This window comes from Puma concolor, chromosome E1 (genome assembly GCF_028749965.1).
Source record: "Puma concolor isolate L17-30 chromosome E1, mPumCon1.1.hap2, whole genome shotgun sequence".
In the NCBI taxonomy this organism is placed as follows: Eukaryota; Metazoa; Chordata; class Mammalia; order Carnivora; family Felidae; genus Puma; species Puma concolor.
The window spans coordinates 27,377,405-27,393,229 of record NC_141680.1 but is presented as its reverse complement, the minus strand read 5'-3'; the positions used below and the strand labels follow the sequence as shown (position 1 = coordinate 27,393,229).

Here is a 15,825-nt window from a genome sequence, read left to right as displayed (position 1 = left end):
ACCCATAATATCACATTGTCGTAACACTAATGACAGATTATTATTTGTAAATTATACCACGATATAGGTTTTTTTTTTTTTCCTTTAAGTTTCAGAAACATGGTTGTCATCTAACAAAGTTCTTTCCTTAGTATTTGGGCCAGGTAAAATCTGGTGGTCATCATAAACACAGATTATGTCCACAAAAGCAAGAAACTGAAACTGTACTTTCAGACAAAGCCGCAAGGCAGCAAGTATAAGACTGAGTAGATGGGTCTGGTTTTTATTAGCCAGTACTAGTTTTCACAACTTGTCACTGCTTTGTCTTTGCTATGAATGTATGTGCACATGGTTGTATTTGAGTATGTTTGTACATGTTCTATACTTTGTACTTATTCTGCTGCCATTAAGTCTCACATGGGCTGGAAATGAAGAACGTACTCAAACGACCCAAAGAAAATGTGTTTTATTTTTATGTATCCAATCCTCTAAAGCAGCTATTGTAAAAAGTAGCAAGCCTAAGGCCTTACCCTGTTCGTTTGGTGATGGTCCCCAATGTCATTGGTTGCTTGATTTGTGCAAGAGGCATCAATACCATCAAGCTGGGGAGAGGAGAGAGCCGAGGGTTGCCAGGGTTGTTGTTGGCAAAATTATTGTAGGAGTCTTGGCTGTTTAGTTTCCCTACAAAAAGAAAAATAAAGAAAAGCATCACCAAGAGATGTTTCCTTCTCTCATGTGATTTGCACTCACTCCACTAACCATTTAAGAAAGTTATCAAAGGCAGAATTGATTCTAAAAGAATCATGGTTATATGGATGGGAAAAAACAAAGGATACTGGTAACACCAAGCATGACTTGATTATAAACAGAGATTTTAGTCTTTGAGGATAGAGGAATGGACGATACAGAAATGGATGGATGTTAAGTGGTTATACAAATAATTAGTATAAAATTTAATTATAATTTTATGATCTTATGAAGGAATATAGGATAGTAACAGAAAACAAAACAGGAAGATATAAGGTAGTCTAGAGGAGGCATGAAGCAATTCTCTAAACAAGCTGAAAGTAAGTGGGTAGAATATTCCAGCCACAGCAGCCTGTGAAAGCTGGGAGGGTGGAAGAAAGAGGAGTCATGAGTATCCACAGAGAATAGGAGACACAGGATGAGTAACAGAAGTCATAGGTAAAATCATAACCTTCTTCCCAATATCTACCACCCTCCATCATAAAGTTTAAAAACAAAAATCAACACATTTCCCTTTATTTTATGCTGGGCATTAATATAAAAAATAAAAAGAACAGTCATTATGGCTCACTAGTAACCAGGAAAAACAAACTCATCTGTGAAATAAAATCTGATCTGCAGAGGGAATAATTACTTTCAGCTCACTAGTAAGCCAAATTCCTCCCACATACTTATCTTTTCTCCCTCTCCATGGTATTTTCCAGAATGTCCTATAAATGAAATCAGAGTATGGGGCTTATGGGGTCCAGCTTCTTTCATTTGCCAATAAGCATCTGAGATTCACCCACTCTATATTTTCCTGAAAGTATCAACAGATCTTTCCCTCTCCTCCCCCCCCTTTTTTTTAAGTGGGCTTCATTCCCAGCACAGAGCCCAATGTGGAGCTTGAACTGACAATGCTGAGATCAAGAGTCAGATGCTTAATCAACTAAGCCACTCAGGGCACCCCAGATCTTTCCTTTTATTCGTGAGTATGATGGAATTATATGGAATACTTCAGTTTGTTTATCTAGTCACTGCTTTTGGCTATTAAGTTTCCAGCTTTTGGCTATTAATGAATAAAGGTGCTATAAACATTTATGTACAGGTTTTGTATGAATATAAGCTTCCTTTTTTGGATAAATAATCTAAGAATGGAATTGCTGGTCATAGTAAATGAATGTATGCATGGACATAATAATTGTATGTTTTAAGATTATAAGAAAATGCCAGTTTGACAAAGTACCTGAACCATTTCTCATTCTCACCAGTAAAGTATCATAGTTCCAGATCTTCCATATCCACACCAGCATTTAGTATTGTCATTCTTTTTGATTTTAGCTATTCTGGCCTTTATTTGGATTTCTCTAATGCATAATACAATGTAGTACTTTTTTGTTCATATACTTGTTATCCATATTTCTTTTTTGATAAAGTATCTGCTCAAATCTTGTGCCCATTTTAAAAACTGAGTCAATATTTATGCTGAGATATAATTCATATGTTGTGAAAGTCACTCTTTTAAAATGCACACTTCTGTGGTGTTTAGTATATTCTACAGTGTAGCACAACCACGACCACTATCAAATTTCAGAATATTTTCATCACCCAAAAAGAAAGCCCATACCCATTGGCAATCACTCCTCCTTTGTCCCACCTCTCAGCCTTTGACAACTAGGAACCTCCTTTTTGATTCTATGGCTTTGCCTATTCTGGATGCCTCATAAATGGAATCATATACAATGTGGCCTTTTATGACTTAGTATCTTTTCAAGGTTCATCCATGTTGTGCCACATGTCAGTAGTTCATTATTTTTTATAACCAAATAGCATTCCATTGCATGGATGTACCACATTTGACTTATCCATTTATGTGTTCTCAAGTTTTCTTGGGTATACACACCTAGAAGTGGAACATTTCAGTCTGTATTTAACATTTTGATGAACTGCCAACCTGTGGCTGCACCAATGTATAAGGGCTCCAACTTCTCCACATCTTCAAAAATACTGTTATTGTCTACCTCTTATTTTAGCCATCCTAATTTTTTTTAATGTTTATTTATTTTTGAGAGACAGGGAGAGGCAGAGGGCAAGCAGGGGAGGGGCAGAGAGCGAGAGGGAGACACGGAATCTGAAGCAGGATCCAGGTTCTGAGCTATCACCACAGAGCCCGATACGGGACTTGAACTCATGAACTGTGACAGTATAACCTGACCTGAAGTCAGATGCTCAACCGACTGAGCCACCCAGGCGCCCCTGTTTTAGCCATCCTAGTGGGTATGAAGTGGTGTCTTATGTGGTTTTGATTTGCATCTCCCTAATTACTAAGGATGTTAAACATCTTTTTCATGTGCAGTTTGGTAATTCGTATATCTTCTTTGGAGAAATGTCTAATCTGAAATATTTGCCCATTTAAAAACTGGATCGTCTGGGGCTCCTGGGTGGCTCATTTGGTTGAGCGCCCGACTTCAGCTCAGGTCATGATCTCACGGTTCATAAGTTTGAGCCCCATGTCATGCTCTGTGCTGACAGCTCTGAGCCTGGAGCCAGCTTTGAATTCTGTGTCTCCCTCTCTTTCTGCCCCTCCACCACTCGTGCTATGTCTCTCTCTCTCTCTCTCTCTCTCTCTCAAAAATAAACATTTTTAGAAAATTAAAAGTAAATAAAATAAAAATTGGATTGTCTTTTTACTGTTCAGTCATAAGTTAATCATATTCTCTGGATACAAGCCCCTGGTCAAATATATTATTTATAAATATATTTGTCCCATTACATGTGTTGTCTTCTCATCTTCTTCATGATGTTCTTTAAAGTATAAAAGTTTTTAATTTTGATAAAGTCTACTGTATCCATTTTTTCTTTAGTTGCTTATACTTTTATTGTCATATCTAAGAAATCATTGCCAAATCCAGGGACACAAAGATTTATGCCTATATTTTCTTCTAAGAGCTTTATATTTTCAGTTCTGACATTTAGGTCTTGGATCTATCTTGAATCAATTGTTATAAATGGTGTGAAGTAGGGGTTCAATATCATTACTGTGAATTTTGGATATCCACTTGTTCCAGTCTTTCCACGGAAAAGACTCTTCTTTCCCACATCAACAGATTGTCCTGGCACTCTTGTTGAAAATCAAAAGGCTACAAATGTAAGGAATTATTTATAGATCTTACTCTCAAATTTTAAAAGATCTTTATATATTCTGGACATAAGCCTTTTGTAAATTTTCAAATATGTTCTACCACCCTGTAACTTGTCTTCTTACAGATCTTTCAATAAGCAAAAGATTTTTTCCCATAAAGTCCACCTCATGAATTTGTTTAGTATATGTGGTGTTGAATTGATGAACTATTTGCCTAACCTAAGGTCAAAAAATTCAATCTAAAAAATTTTAAGTCTTGTATTTTATCTTCATATATATAATTTATATCATTTGTTACATGATACAGTTAATTTTTTAAGGTATGAAATGTGATTTTTAAAAAAAAAAACAATGACATGAAATGAAACAAATGAAAGCAAATAAAACAAAATCTCCAAAGTTTAAGTGAAGTTTATAGCAACTTTACATATTAGGATTTTTTTGTTTATTTTTTAATCAGTGCCCTGATATTAATGATAAAAATTTTATGATATTATATTACTGATAATGTCTATTACTCCAGTATTATGATAACTGAAGCCTGAGACAAGGCAGGATCCATGATCTCTGTAATTTTTTGATATATTCACCAAATGACAAATTTGAGCTAAATTTTGGTGAGCTGAAGTGGTATGCCAATTTGGATTGCTTTCTTTTTTTTTTTTTTAATATGAAATTTATTGTCAAATTAGTTTCCATACAACAAACACCCAGTGCGCATCCCAACAGGTGCCCTCCTCAATGCCCATCACCCACCCTCCCCTCCCTCCCACCCCCCCATCAACCCTCATTTTATTCTCAGTTTTTAAGAGTCTCTTATGGTTTGGCTCCGTCTCTAACTTTTTTTCTTCCCCTCCCCCATGGTCTTCTGTTAAGTTTCTCAGGATTGTTTTCTTAACACAAAAAGAAATCGTATTATAATTACTGAAAAGAAAGAGAACAGTATATCAAAAGGGAACATACTATATTCTGGAACAGAAGCACCCACTTGGACATTTATTATTTCTATATTATTTGGTGTCACCACCTTGTGGCCTACAGCTACAAAATTCAAATTAGTTACAGATCTCATAGAGAGAAGGCTATGAAATACAAAGACAGAAATTGTTATTATGTTATCAAAGTTCTCTTCAGATACAAGCCACATGGGATTAGAAATTTTAGAATATTTTACGTGTTTTTCTGAATGTCCATGTTTTGAAATGCTGTCATATTGGGAATTAGGTTCCTAAACAACTCATAACTTCTAAAATAGACATTACACAAACATCTACCCAAATGCACACAGAATTCACTAAAAATGTGCTTTTATTTTCAAAATTCTTAGCACCCCTGTTCAGTCACCTTTTTCCAAGGAAAAATTATTGTGAAGCACCTCTGTCCCAGTAAATAATGGTTTTTCAGAGGGACTAAAGATAGAAAAAAAAATAGAGAAAAATAATATTGAATTTCATTTCTTTTAGTCAGTGGTTTCATGTCACTGTATTCAACAAAACCTGCTGCTTCCACCAACATTGTCATTTATTTGCAAAGATGCCAGCTAGGATTCTGATTGGAACTGCAATGAGTCTGTAGATCAGCTGAGGAACTACTGCCATCTTACCAAGCCAAGAATATGAGATGTCTTTTCATTTATTTAAGTATTCTTTAATTTCTTTGAACATTATTTTGTAGATTTCAGGGTACAGGTTTTATACTTCTTTGGTTAAATTTAGTCCTATTTTATTCTTTTGGATGCAACTTGTAAAAAGAATTATTTTTAATTTCACTTTTCAGACTGTTAATTGCCAATGTAGAAAAATACAATTAATTATTGTACATTGATCTTATATCCTATAATCTTTGCTGAACTTATCTCAGTTTCTTGTGGATTCCTTAGTATTTTCTACATACATGATCATGTCATCCTCAAAGAAGAAAGTTTTACTTCTTCCTTTCCAGTCCAGATGACTTCTATTTATTTTATTGCCTAAAAGCCTTGGTTACAACTGCCAGTACAATATTGAACAGAAGTGGCAAGAACAGACTATGATTCATTTTAAGTTATTTTTTGTATATGGACTGAGGTGTGAGTTGAGGTTGTGTTCATGCTTTGAAAGTGGATATCAACTTGTTTCATCACCATTAGAAAGATGATCCTTTCTCCATTAAATTGCCTATTCATCTTTGTCAAAAATCAAATGACCATACACGTGTGCATCTATTTCTAGATTTTGTTCCATTGATCCATGTGTCTATCCTTTCACTAATACTACATTTTCTTGATTACTGTAGTTTTTTTTTTTTTTTAAGACAGAGAGAGCACACGTGTGAGCCTGTATGAGTGGAAAGAGGGGCAAAGAGAGAGGAGAGACAGAATCCCAAGCAGTCTCTGTGCTGTCAGAGCAGAGCCAGACACAGGGCTCGATCTCACAAACCGTGAGATCATGACCTGAGCCGAAATCAAGAGTCGGACACTCAAGTCACTGAGTGACCCCGGCACCCTGTTGATTACTGTAGTTTCATAGTGATCCATGCACTTACACAGAAACTTTACAGAAAATTTTCCACACTTTCCATGTTATAAAAACGAGTCCAGTGTTTATAACTCAACAACTCTTCCATACAGAAAACACCTTATTGACCCAAAGTTATTTTCAAATAATTGTTCTTAACTTATAAAAGTTATCTGCCCCAGTTCAATGGTTAACAATAAATATTGTATTTTATAAATAACAGCAAACAGTAAGCATTTTTTTTTTTTACTAATTTGTAAGTGGAGTGTTAAAGTCCCCTGCAATTACCACATTCTTATCAATAAGGTTGCTTATGTTTGTGAGTAATTGTTTTATATATTTGGGGGCTCCTGTATTCGGCACATAGGCATTTATAATTGTTAGCTCTTCCTGATGGATAGACCCTGTGATTATTATATGATGCCCTTCTTCATCTCTTGTGACAGCCTTTAATTTAAAGTCTAGTTTGTCTGATATAAGTATGGCTACTCCAGCTTTCTTTTGGCTTCCAGTGGCATGATAAATAGTTCTCCATCCCCTCACTCTCAATCTGAAGGTGTCCTCAGGTCTAAAATGAGTCTCTTGTAGACAGCAAATAGATGGGTCTTGTTTTTTTTATCCATTCTGATACCCTATGTCTTTTGGTTGGCGCATTTAATCCATTTACATTCAGTGTTATTATAGAAAGATATGGGTTTAGAGTCATTGTGATGTCCGTAGGTTTCATGCTTGTAGCGATGTCTCTGGTACTTTGTCTCACAGGATCCCCCTTAGGATCTCATGTAGGGCTGGTTTAGTGGTGACGAATTCCTTCAGTTTTTGTTTGTTTGGGAAGACCTTTATCTCTCCTTCTATTCTAAATGACAGACTTGCTGGATAAAGGATTCTCGGCTGCATATTTTTTCTGTCTAGCACACTGAAGATATCGTGCCAATTCTTTCTGGCCTGCCAAGTTTCAAAAGAGAGATCAGTCACGAGTCTTATAGGTCTCCCTTTATATGTGAGGGCACGTTTATCCCTTGCTGCTTTCAGAATTTTCTCTTTATCCTTGTATTTTGCCAGTATCACTATGATATGTCATACAGAAGATCGATTCAAGTTACGTCTGAAGGGAGTTCTCTGTGCCTCTTGGATTTCAGTGCCTTTTTCCTTCCCCAGTTCAGGGAAGTTCTCAGCTATAATTTCTTCAAGTACACCTTCAGCACCTTTCCCTCTCTCTTCCTCCTCTGGAATAACAATTATGCGTATATTATTTCTCTTTAGTGCATCACTTAGTTCTCTAATTTTCCCCTCATACTCCTGGATTTTTTTATCTTTTTCTCAGCTTCTTTTTCCATAATTTTATCTTCTATTCTCTCCTCTGCCTCTTCAATCCGAGCCGTAGTTGTCTCCAGTTTATTTTGCAACTCGTTGATAGCATTTTTTAGCTCCTCCTGGCTGTTCCTTAGTCCCTTGATCTCTGTAGCAAGAGATTCTCTGCTGTCCTTTATACTGTTTTCAAGCCCAGTGATTAATTTTATGACTATTATTCTAAATTCACTTTCTATTATATTGTTTAAATCATTTTTGATTAGTTCGTTAGCCGTTGTTGTTTCCTAGACGTTTTTCTGAGGGGAATTCTTCTGCTTCGTCATTTTGGATAGTCCCTGGAGTGGTGCGGGACTGCGGGGCACTTCCCCTGTGCTGTCTTGAATAACTTGCGTTGGTGGGCGGGGCCTCAGTCAGACCTGATGTCTGCCCCCAGCCCACCGCTGGGGCCACAGTCAGACTGGTGTGTGCCTTCTCTTCCCCTCTCCTAGGGGTGGGATTCACTGTGGGGTGGCGTGGCCCGTCTGGGCTACTTGCACACTGCCAGGCTTGTGGTGCTGGAGATCTGGCGTATTAGCTGGGATGGATCGGCAAGGTGCACGGAGGCAAGAGGGGCAGGCTCAGCTGGCTTTTCCTTCGGAGATCCACTTCGAGAGGGGCCCTGCGGCACCAGGAGGGAGTCAGACCCGCAGGAGGGATGGATCCGCAGAAGCACAGCGTTGGGTGTTTGCGCAGTGCAAGCAAGTTCCCTGGCAGGAACTGGTTCCCTTTGGGATTTTGGCTGGGGGATGGGTGAGGGAGATGGCGCTGGTGAGTGCCTTTGTTCCCCACCAAGCTGAGCTCTGTCGTCTGGGCCTCAACAACTCTTCCTTCGTTGTCCTCCAGCCCTCCCGTTCTCCGAGCAGAGCTGTTAGCTTATAACCTTCCAGATGTCAAGTCCCGCTTGCTGTCGGAACACACTCGTCCGGCCCTTCCGCTTTTGCAAGCCAGACTCGGGGGCTAAGCTTGGCCGGCGGGCCGCCCCTCTGCCCAAGCTCCTTCCCGCCAGTCCGTGGAGCGTGCACCGCCTCTCTGCCCTTCCTACCCTCTTCCGTGGGCCTCTCGTCTGCGCTTGGCTCTGGAGACTCCGTTCTGCTAGTCTTCTGGTGGTTTTCTGGGTTATTTAGGCAGGTGTAGGTGGAATCTAAGTGATCAGCAGGAGGCGCGGTGAGCCCAGCGTCCTCCTACGCCGCCATCTTCCCAGGATCTCTCTTTTTTTACTAATTTGAATAAGACAAATTTATATAAAAAAAGCAAATAATCCCCCCAAGAGATCAGAATGAATATCTTATTTCTAAATGACATCCTGAAAGACATTATTTTTTTTAGTTTGTATTTAAATTTCAGTTAGTTAACATATAGCTTAATAGTTTCAGGTGTACAATATAGCAATTCAACACTTCCATACATCACTCAGTGCTCATCACAACAAGTACACCCCTTAATCCCCAACACCTATTTAACCTATTCCCCTGCCCACCTCCCCTCTGATAACTACCAGTTTGTTCTCTATAGTTAAGAATCTGTTTCTTGGTTTTTCTCTCTCTCTCTCTCTTTCCCCTCCTCTTTTATTTGTTTTGTTTCCTAAATTCCACATATGAGTGAAATCATATGGTATTTGTCTTTCTCTGCCTGAATTATTTCACTTAGCATAATACTCTCTACCTCCAGGCACATCTTCGCAAATGGCAAGATTTCATTCTTTTTAATGCCTGAGTAATATCCCATTGTGTATATATACCACATTTTCTTTACCCATTCATCAGTTGATGGACATTTGGGCTATTTCCATAATTTGGCTACCGTAGATAATCACTGCTATAAACACTGGGGTGCATGTATCCCTTTGTATCTGTATTTTTGTATTCTTTAGGTAAATACCTACTAGTGCAATTGCTGGGTTGTAGGGTAGTTCTACAACTTTTAGTTTTAACTTTTTGAGGAACCACCACACTGTTTTCCAGAGTGGCAGCACCAGTTTGCATTCCCACCAAAAGTGTAAGGGGATTCCCCTTTCACCACATCCTCGCCAACACCTGTTGTTTCTTGTGGTGTTGATTTTAGCCATTCTGACAGTTGTGAGGTGATGTCTTAATGTAGTTTTGATTTGCATTTCCTTGATGATAAGTGATGCTGAGCATCTTTTCATGTGTCTTTCAGCTGTCTGTATGTCTTCTTTGGAAAAATGTCTATTCATATCTTGTGCCCATTTTTTTTAAGTTTATTGATTTATTTTGAGAGAGAATGAGCACAAGAGAATCACAGGCAGGCTCCACAGTGTCAGTGTATAGCCCGATGGCTCACAAACCATGAGACCATGACCTGAGCCGAAGTCAGACACTTAACTGACTGAACCACCCAGGCATTCCTCTTTTTCCCACTTTCTATTGGATTATTCACTTTTGGGGTGTTGAGTTTTATAAATTGTTTATATATTTTGGATACTAACCCTTTATTGGATATGTCACTTGCAAATATCTTCTCCCATTCTAAGGCTGACTTTTAGTTTTGTTGATCATTTCCTTCATTGTGCAGATGGTTTTTATTTTGATGTAGTGCCAATAATTTATTTTTGCTTTTGTTTCCCTTGCCTCAGGAGACATATCTAGAAAGAAGTTGCGATGGCTGATGTCAAAGAATTTACTGCCTGTGTTCTCTCAAAGACATTCACTCTTCTTTTTTTTAATTTTTTTTTTCAACGTTTATTTATTTTGGGGACAGAGAGAGACAGAGCATGAACGGGGGAGGGGCAGAGAGAGAGGGAGACACAGAATTGGAAACAGGCTCCAGGCTCTGAGCCATCAGCCCAGAGCCTGACGCGGGGCTCGAACTCACGGATCGTGAGATCGTGACCTGGCTGAAGTCGCCCCGAGACAGTCACTCTTAAAACAGCATGGATTCAATACAGAGGGAGAACTATCACACCATAATTAATGGTAGCTTCAGAGTTAGTGGAATGGTAAGAAGTTCTTTTCAAAAAATCATTACAAGCAGCACCTGGGTGGCTCAGTCGGTTAAGTACCTGACTGCAGCCCAGGTCATGATCTCATGGTTCGTGGGTTTGAGCCCTGCGTCTACTCTCCGCTGACAGCTCAGAGCCTGGAGACTGCTTTGGATTCTGTGTGTCTCTCTCTGCCCCTTCCCTGCTCCCATTCTGTCTCTCTCTCTCTCAAAAATAAACAAACATTTAAAAAAATGTAAAAAAAATCATTACAAAATGAAGATATCTTCAGATTTAGCATAATGGCTTAACCAAATGGGACTTGTTTTTTGGGGCACAAACCTATGGAATAATCAAGTTAAATACTGATGTCTCTTCAGCAATGTAAGAAATTCTTATTGAGGAGGGCACCTTTTGGGATGAGCACTAGGTGTTGTATGCAAACCAATTTGACAATAAATTTGATATTAAAAAAAAGCTTCTCTTTCTGTGCTCACACAATGGGCAGCAAAAAAAAAATAAAAAAAGAAAAGAAATTCACACAAATTTTTATCTATCTCCTCAATTTCTGAATACAACATTTGATATCTGTAGAGGAATAACAGAAAACTTTTTTATACCAGTTAAGAAATGGGCAGAAGACATGACACAGACTTTCTTCCAAAGACATACAGATGGCTAACAGACACATGAAAAGATGCTCAACATCACTCATCATCAGGGAAATACAAATCAAAACCATGATGAGATACCACCTCACACCTATCAGAATGGCTAAAATTGACAACACAGGAAACAACAGATGTTGGCAAGAATGTGGATGAAGGGGAAACCTCTTACACTGCTGGTGGGAATGCAAACTGGTGCAGCCACTCTGGAAAACAGTGTGGAGGTTCCTCAAAAAGTTAAAAATAGAATGACCCTATGATCCAGCAATTACACTAATAGGTATTTACCCAAAGAATGCAAAAATAGAGATTTGAAGGGGCACATGCACCCTGATGTATATACAGCACCATTATCAACAATAGCTAAACTATGGAGAGCCCCAAATGTCCATCAACTGATGAATGGATAAAGAAGATGTGGTATAGATACACAATGGAATATTACTCAGCCATCAGAAAGAATGAAATCTTGTCATTTGCAATGATGTGGATGGAGCCAGAGTGTATTATGCTAAGCAAAGTAAGTCAGAGAAAGATAAATGCCATATGATTTCACTCGTATGTGGAATTTAAGAAACAAAATAGATGAAGATAGGGGAAGGGGGAAAAAGAGAGAGAGAAGCAAACCATAAGAGACTTTTTTTTTCTATGTCTTTTTTTTAAATATGAAATTTATTGTCAAATTGGTTTCCATACAACACCCAGTGCTCATCCCAACAGGTGCCCTCCTCAATGCCCATCGCCCACTTTCCCTCCCTCCCACCTCCCATCAACCCTCATTTTACTCTCAGTTTAAAAAAATTTTTTTTTAACATTTATTTATTTTTGAGACAGAGAGAGACAGAGCATGAACGGGGGAGGGGCAGAGAGAGAAGGAGACACAGAATCGGAAGCAGGCTCCAGGCTCTGAGCCATCAGCCCAGAGCCTGACGCGGGGCTCGAACTCACGGACCGCGAGATCGTGACCTGAGCCGAAGTCGGACACTCAACCGACTGAGCCACCCAGGCACCCCTACTCTCAGTTTTTAAAAGTCTCTTATGGTTTGGCTCCCTCACTCTCTAACTTTTTTTTTTCCTTCCCCTCCCCCATGGTCTTCTGTTAAGTTTCTCAGGATCCACATAAGAGTGAAAATATATGGTATCTGTCTTTCTCTGTATCACTTATTTCACTTAGCATAACACTCTCCAGTTCCATCCACGTTGCTACAAAGGGCCATATTTCATTCTTTCTCATTGCTACGTAGTATTCCATTGTGTATATAAACCACACTTTCTTTATCCATTCGTCAGTTGATGGACATTTAGGCCCTTTCCATAATTTGGCTATTGTTGAAAGTGCTGCTATAAACATTGGGGTACAAGTGCCCCTATGCATCAGCACTCCTGTAGCCCTTGGGTTAATTTCTAGCAGTGCTATTGCTGGGTCATAGGGTAGATCTATTTTAATTCTTTGAGGAACCTCCACACTGTTTTCCAGAGCGACTGCACCAGTTTGCATTCCCACCAACAGTGCAAGAGGGTTCCCGTTTCTCCATATCCTCTCCAGCAAGGAGACTCTTAACTATAGAGAATAAACTGAGGGTTGATGGAGGCGGGTGGGTGGGGGATGGGCTAGATGGGTGATGGGCATTAAGGAGGGCACTTGAGATGAGCACGGGGTGTTATATGTAAGTGATGAATCACTAAATTCTACACCTGCAACCAATTTTACCATATATGTTAACTAACTAGAATTTCAATAAGAAGTTTAAAAATAAACCATAAAAAAGAAAAAAATTATGGTTAAATCATTCAGTGATTTATTATGACACTCTTTAGACCACTGTAGATGCAAGATTCACCATTAGACAACTATAGTAACACTAATTTGAATCTGAAATCAGACTGCAGCACTAAAATATCACAAGCTAATGAAATTCAAGGAATGTTCATGACACATATTTCACAACTAGTAGTCAAATATTTCATGAGTGCCCTAACCTAAGATTACATGCTGTGAAGACTGCCTTCTCTGTTATCACAGAGCTTACAGTCTTATATGCATGAAACAGGAATAATTTAAATGCTAACGGCCTAGTACTGAAAGATAAGTACAAATGGGATCAACTATTTGGAGAAGAGACCATGGAGCAGATGGGACATAACCTAGGCTTTGAAAGATGTGCAAAATATGGAGATGACTAGGAGAGAAGAAATATGCTGAGCATGAAGGATAACATGAAAAGCAGAGGGTGTAAAGGGATGCCACATATGTGAGCAACAGTAAGGAATCTCTAACGAGAGGAGATTATAATAGAAAGCAGTAGGAAGATTAAATGATTTCAGTTTTAGAAGAACTTTTTAATTGAGCCAGAGGAGCAGGGACTTAGGTAAATTCTTCAGCAAGGGAATATACAGATTTTGAGATCACTGAACTTGATAGGTAGGATGAGTGGTCTAGAAAAATGAAGTGATTCACTGAGAAGCTCCAAATCTTGTGACATAGTTAGCCATAACTTAAAACCCCTCACCTCATAATAGTATACAAGGTGCTTCATACCTATCCCTCTCAGCATGCTATTGTATTGCCAAGCAACACCCAAGTTTGTGGGCATTTACTCTTGGTGTCTGTGTTTATGATGTAGCCTCTGACACGCAGCCCATCTGAAAGGGTAAAGTAAGTCTACCTTAAGGGTAAAGGGTTTTATATTCATATAGGTATAGTATCTGTCTTATATTTTATTGGACATGGCAAGCAACTTATAACAATAGCTTTAATGAAAGAATAAATGGATTAATAAAACACTCCATGATGATAAGGTTCAGGAAGGTAAACTCAGAAAACTACTAACTTTGGTAATCTTCAATAAGGTCATTTCAGTAAAGAGGTGGAAAACTCAGATGGAAAGGGATAAGTAAAAGAAACATTGATCGGAAATGATCAAGGTAATGGATATAGAACACAGATATAAGAACTTTGGGCCTGAAAATAAGACATTCTTTTGATGTCTGCAGACATCAAGATGAGTTACTGTCCCAAGCAAAGTTTTCATCAATATTCATTCTTTCACTTAATATTTTTTGAGCCTTATCAGTATAAGGCCCTGTTCTAGCCCTGGATGAATAAGTCCAAGGGCCTCCTAAAGAGTTCATAACATAATGAGACAGAAAGTATATAAACAAAAAATTTTAAATAGGCGAAAACATGCTAACAAAGATATCTGCAGAATGTCTCAGGAACAACAACTATAAAAGGGAGACATTTTTATGTTGTTTCAAAGGGACAACTTAAAAGGAAAGCTAAGGCATACAAATTTTAAGCATAGAGGAAGAAACCTGTATCTTTATACCTTTATTTTTCAAATAGAAAATAAAGGATAAGATGAGAGATGTGCGAACAATTACATAGCAGTTAGTAAAATGAGGGAAATGGCTTAGACAGGAAATCTCATTAGCTGACACATAATGATCTACATGTAAAAAATATACATTAAAAAACAACAAATTTAAAAATGAAAGTTCATACTCAATAAATCAAACATACAAAAGTCATAATGATCCTTTCCTTCCCTTTTCCAGTGTTCAAAGTCTTTGGTTAAAAATAATTTTTCACTGTCTCTTGTATCATGGATTTTCTTTGAAAATGCAGCTAGATCTAACAAACCTCCAGATTTATTCTCCAGGAAAACTGGAGACTCTTCCAGAGTAGGGGCAGTGTTTTACTATTGTGGACAGCACAAATGTTTGCTGAATGAATGAAATAAATATATTTTTTCCCATATCCAGGAAGTACAGGAAAAGAGTCCTATGATCCATAGAAAAAATTAATTTTGGAGGGACACAAAATACTTCAGAAGATAGCCAGATGCTGGAATCTATGGCTTTAGCTATTCTGCTTAGTCTCATGTTGACTGAACCAGAAGCCTAGACTTGATAACTTTTCGAACAGACCTTCAGACACTTCCTTACGGGTATATCAAGCCTAAATTTCCAAGTCAAGATTTTTCATTAAGCCTGAAGTCTCTTAATATAATGAGGTTCAGCAGGAAGAAACTTGTAGTATCCCAAGTCTTGGATGAGGATTAAGTCTGTCCCTCCATTTTATCCTTCAATTTCCCATTGGACAGAAAGGAATAGTAGCACTATTTCTTTCTTGCACCTCTCAGGCATATATATATGAGAGTAACAGTAAAATTAAAAATTTCCAAGCTCAATGAAGAGTCACTACATATATGCTAAATGTCATTTTCACGAACTGTTCTTTCCTTTTCTCTTAATTGTATAAGTACAATGAAAATAGCAGAGGTTGTTGAATTGCAGTTTTAGTAGTAAGCTTTTTAAAATCTTAAGACACATGTAATATTTCCACACACCATTATATTTTTGAATTCCAGCTGGGACAAGACCTGTAAGTGACAAATGCCATGAGAATGGATATTCTCACAGTATTTCTGGCACATCCAAACAGAGGAAGTCCCAAAGATCTCATGAGAAAATAAGCTCTTCTAAGACTCTCATCCCAGTTTTTGGGCTTACTCTATATAGATA

The 15,825-nt window shown here is 38.1% G+C and overlaps 1 protein-coding gene across 21 annotated transcripts in view; it reads right to left on the bottom strand.

The window, feature by feature from the left end:
* BCAS3 (BCAS3 microtubule associated cell migration factor) overlaps nt 1–15,825 on the bottom strand; it is a 629,185-nt gene that overhangs the window by 335,576 nt on the left and 277,784 nt on the right. For all 21 annotated transcript variants that reach the window (XM_086686763.1, XM_086686762.1, XM_086686767.1 and 18 more), the window contains one exon: nt 510–660. In XM_086686763.1, coding sequence (XP_086542889.1) covers nt 510–660 — 151 coding nt within the window. The remainder of the gene's footprint in view (nt 1–509; nt 661–15,825) is intronic.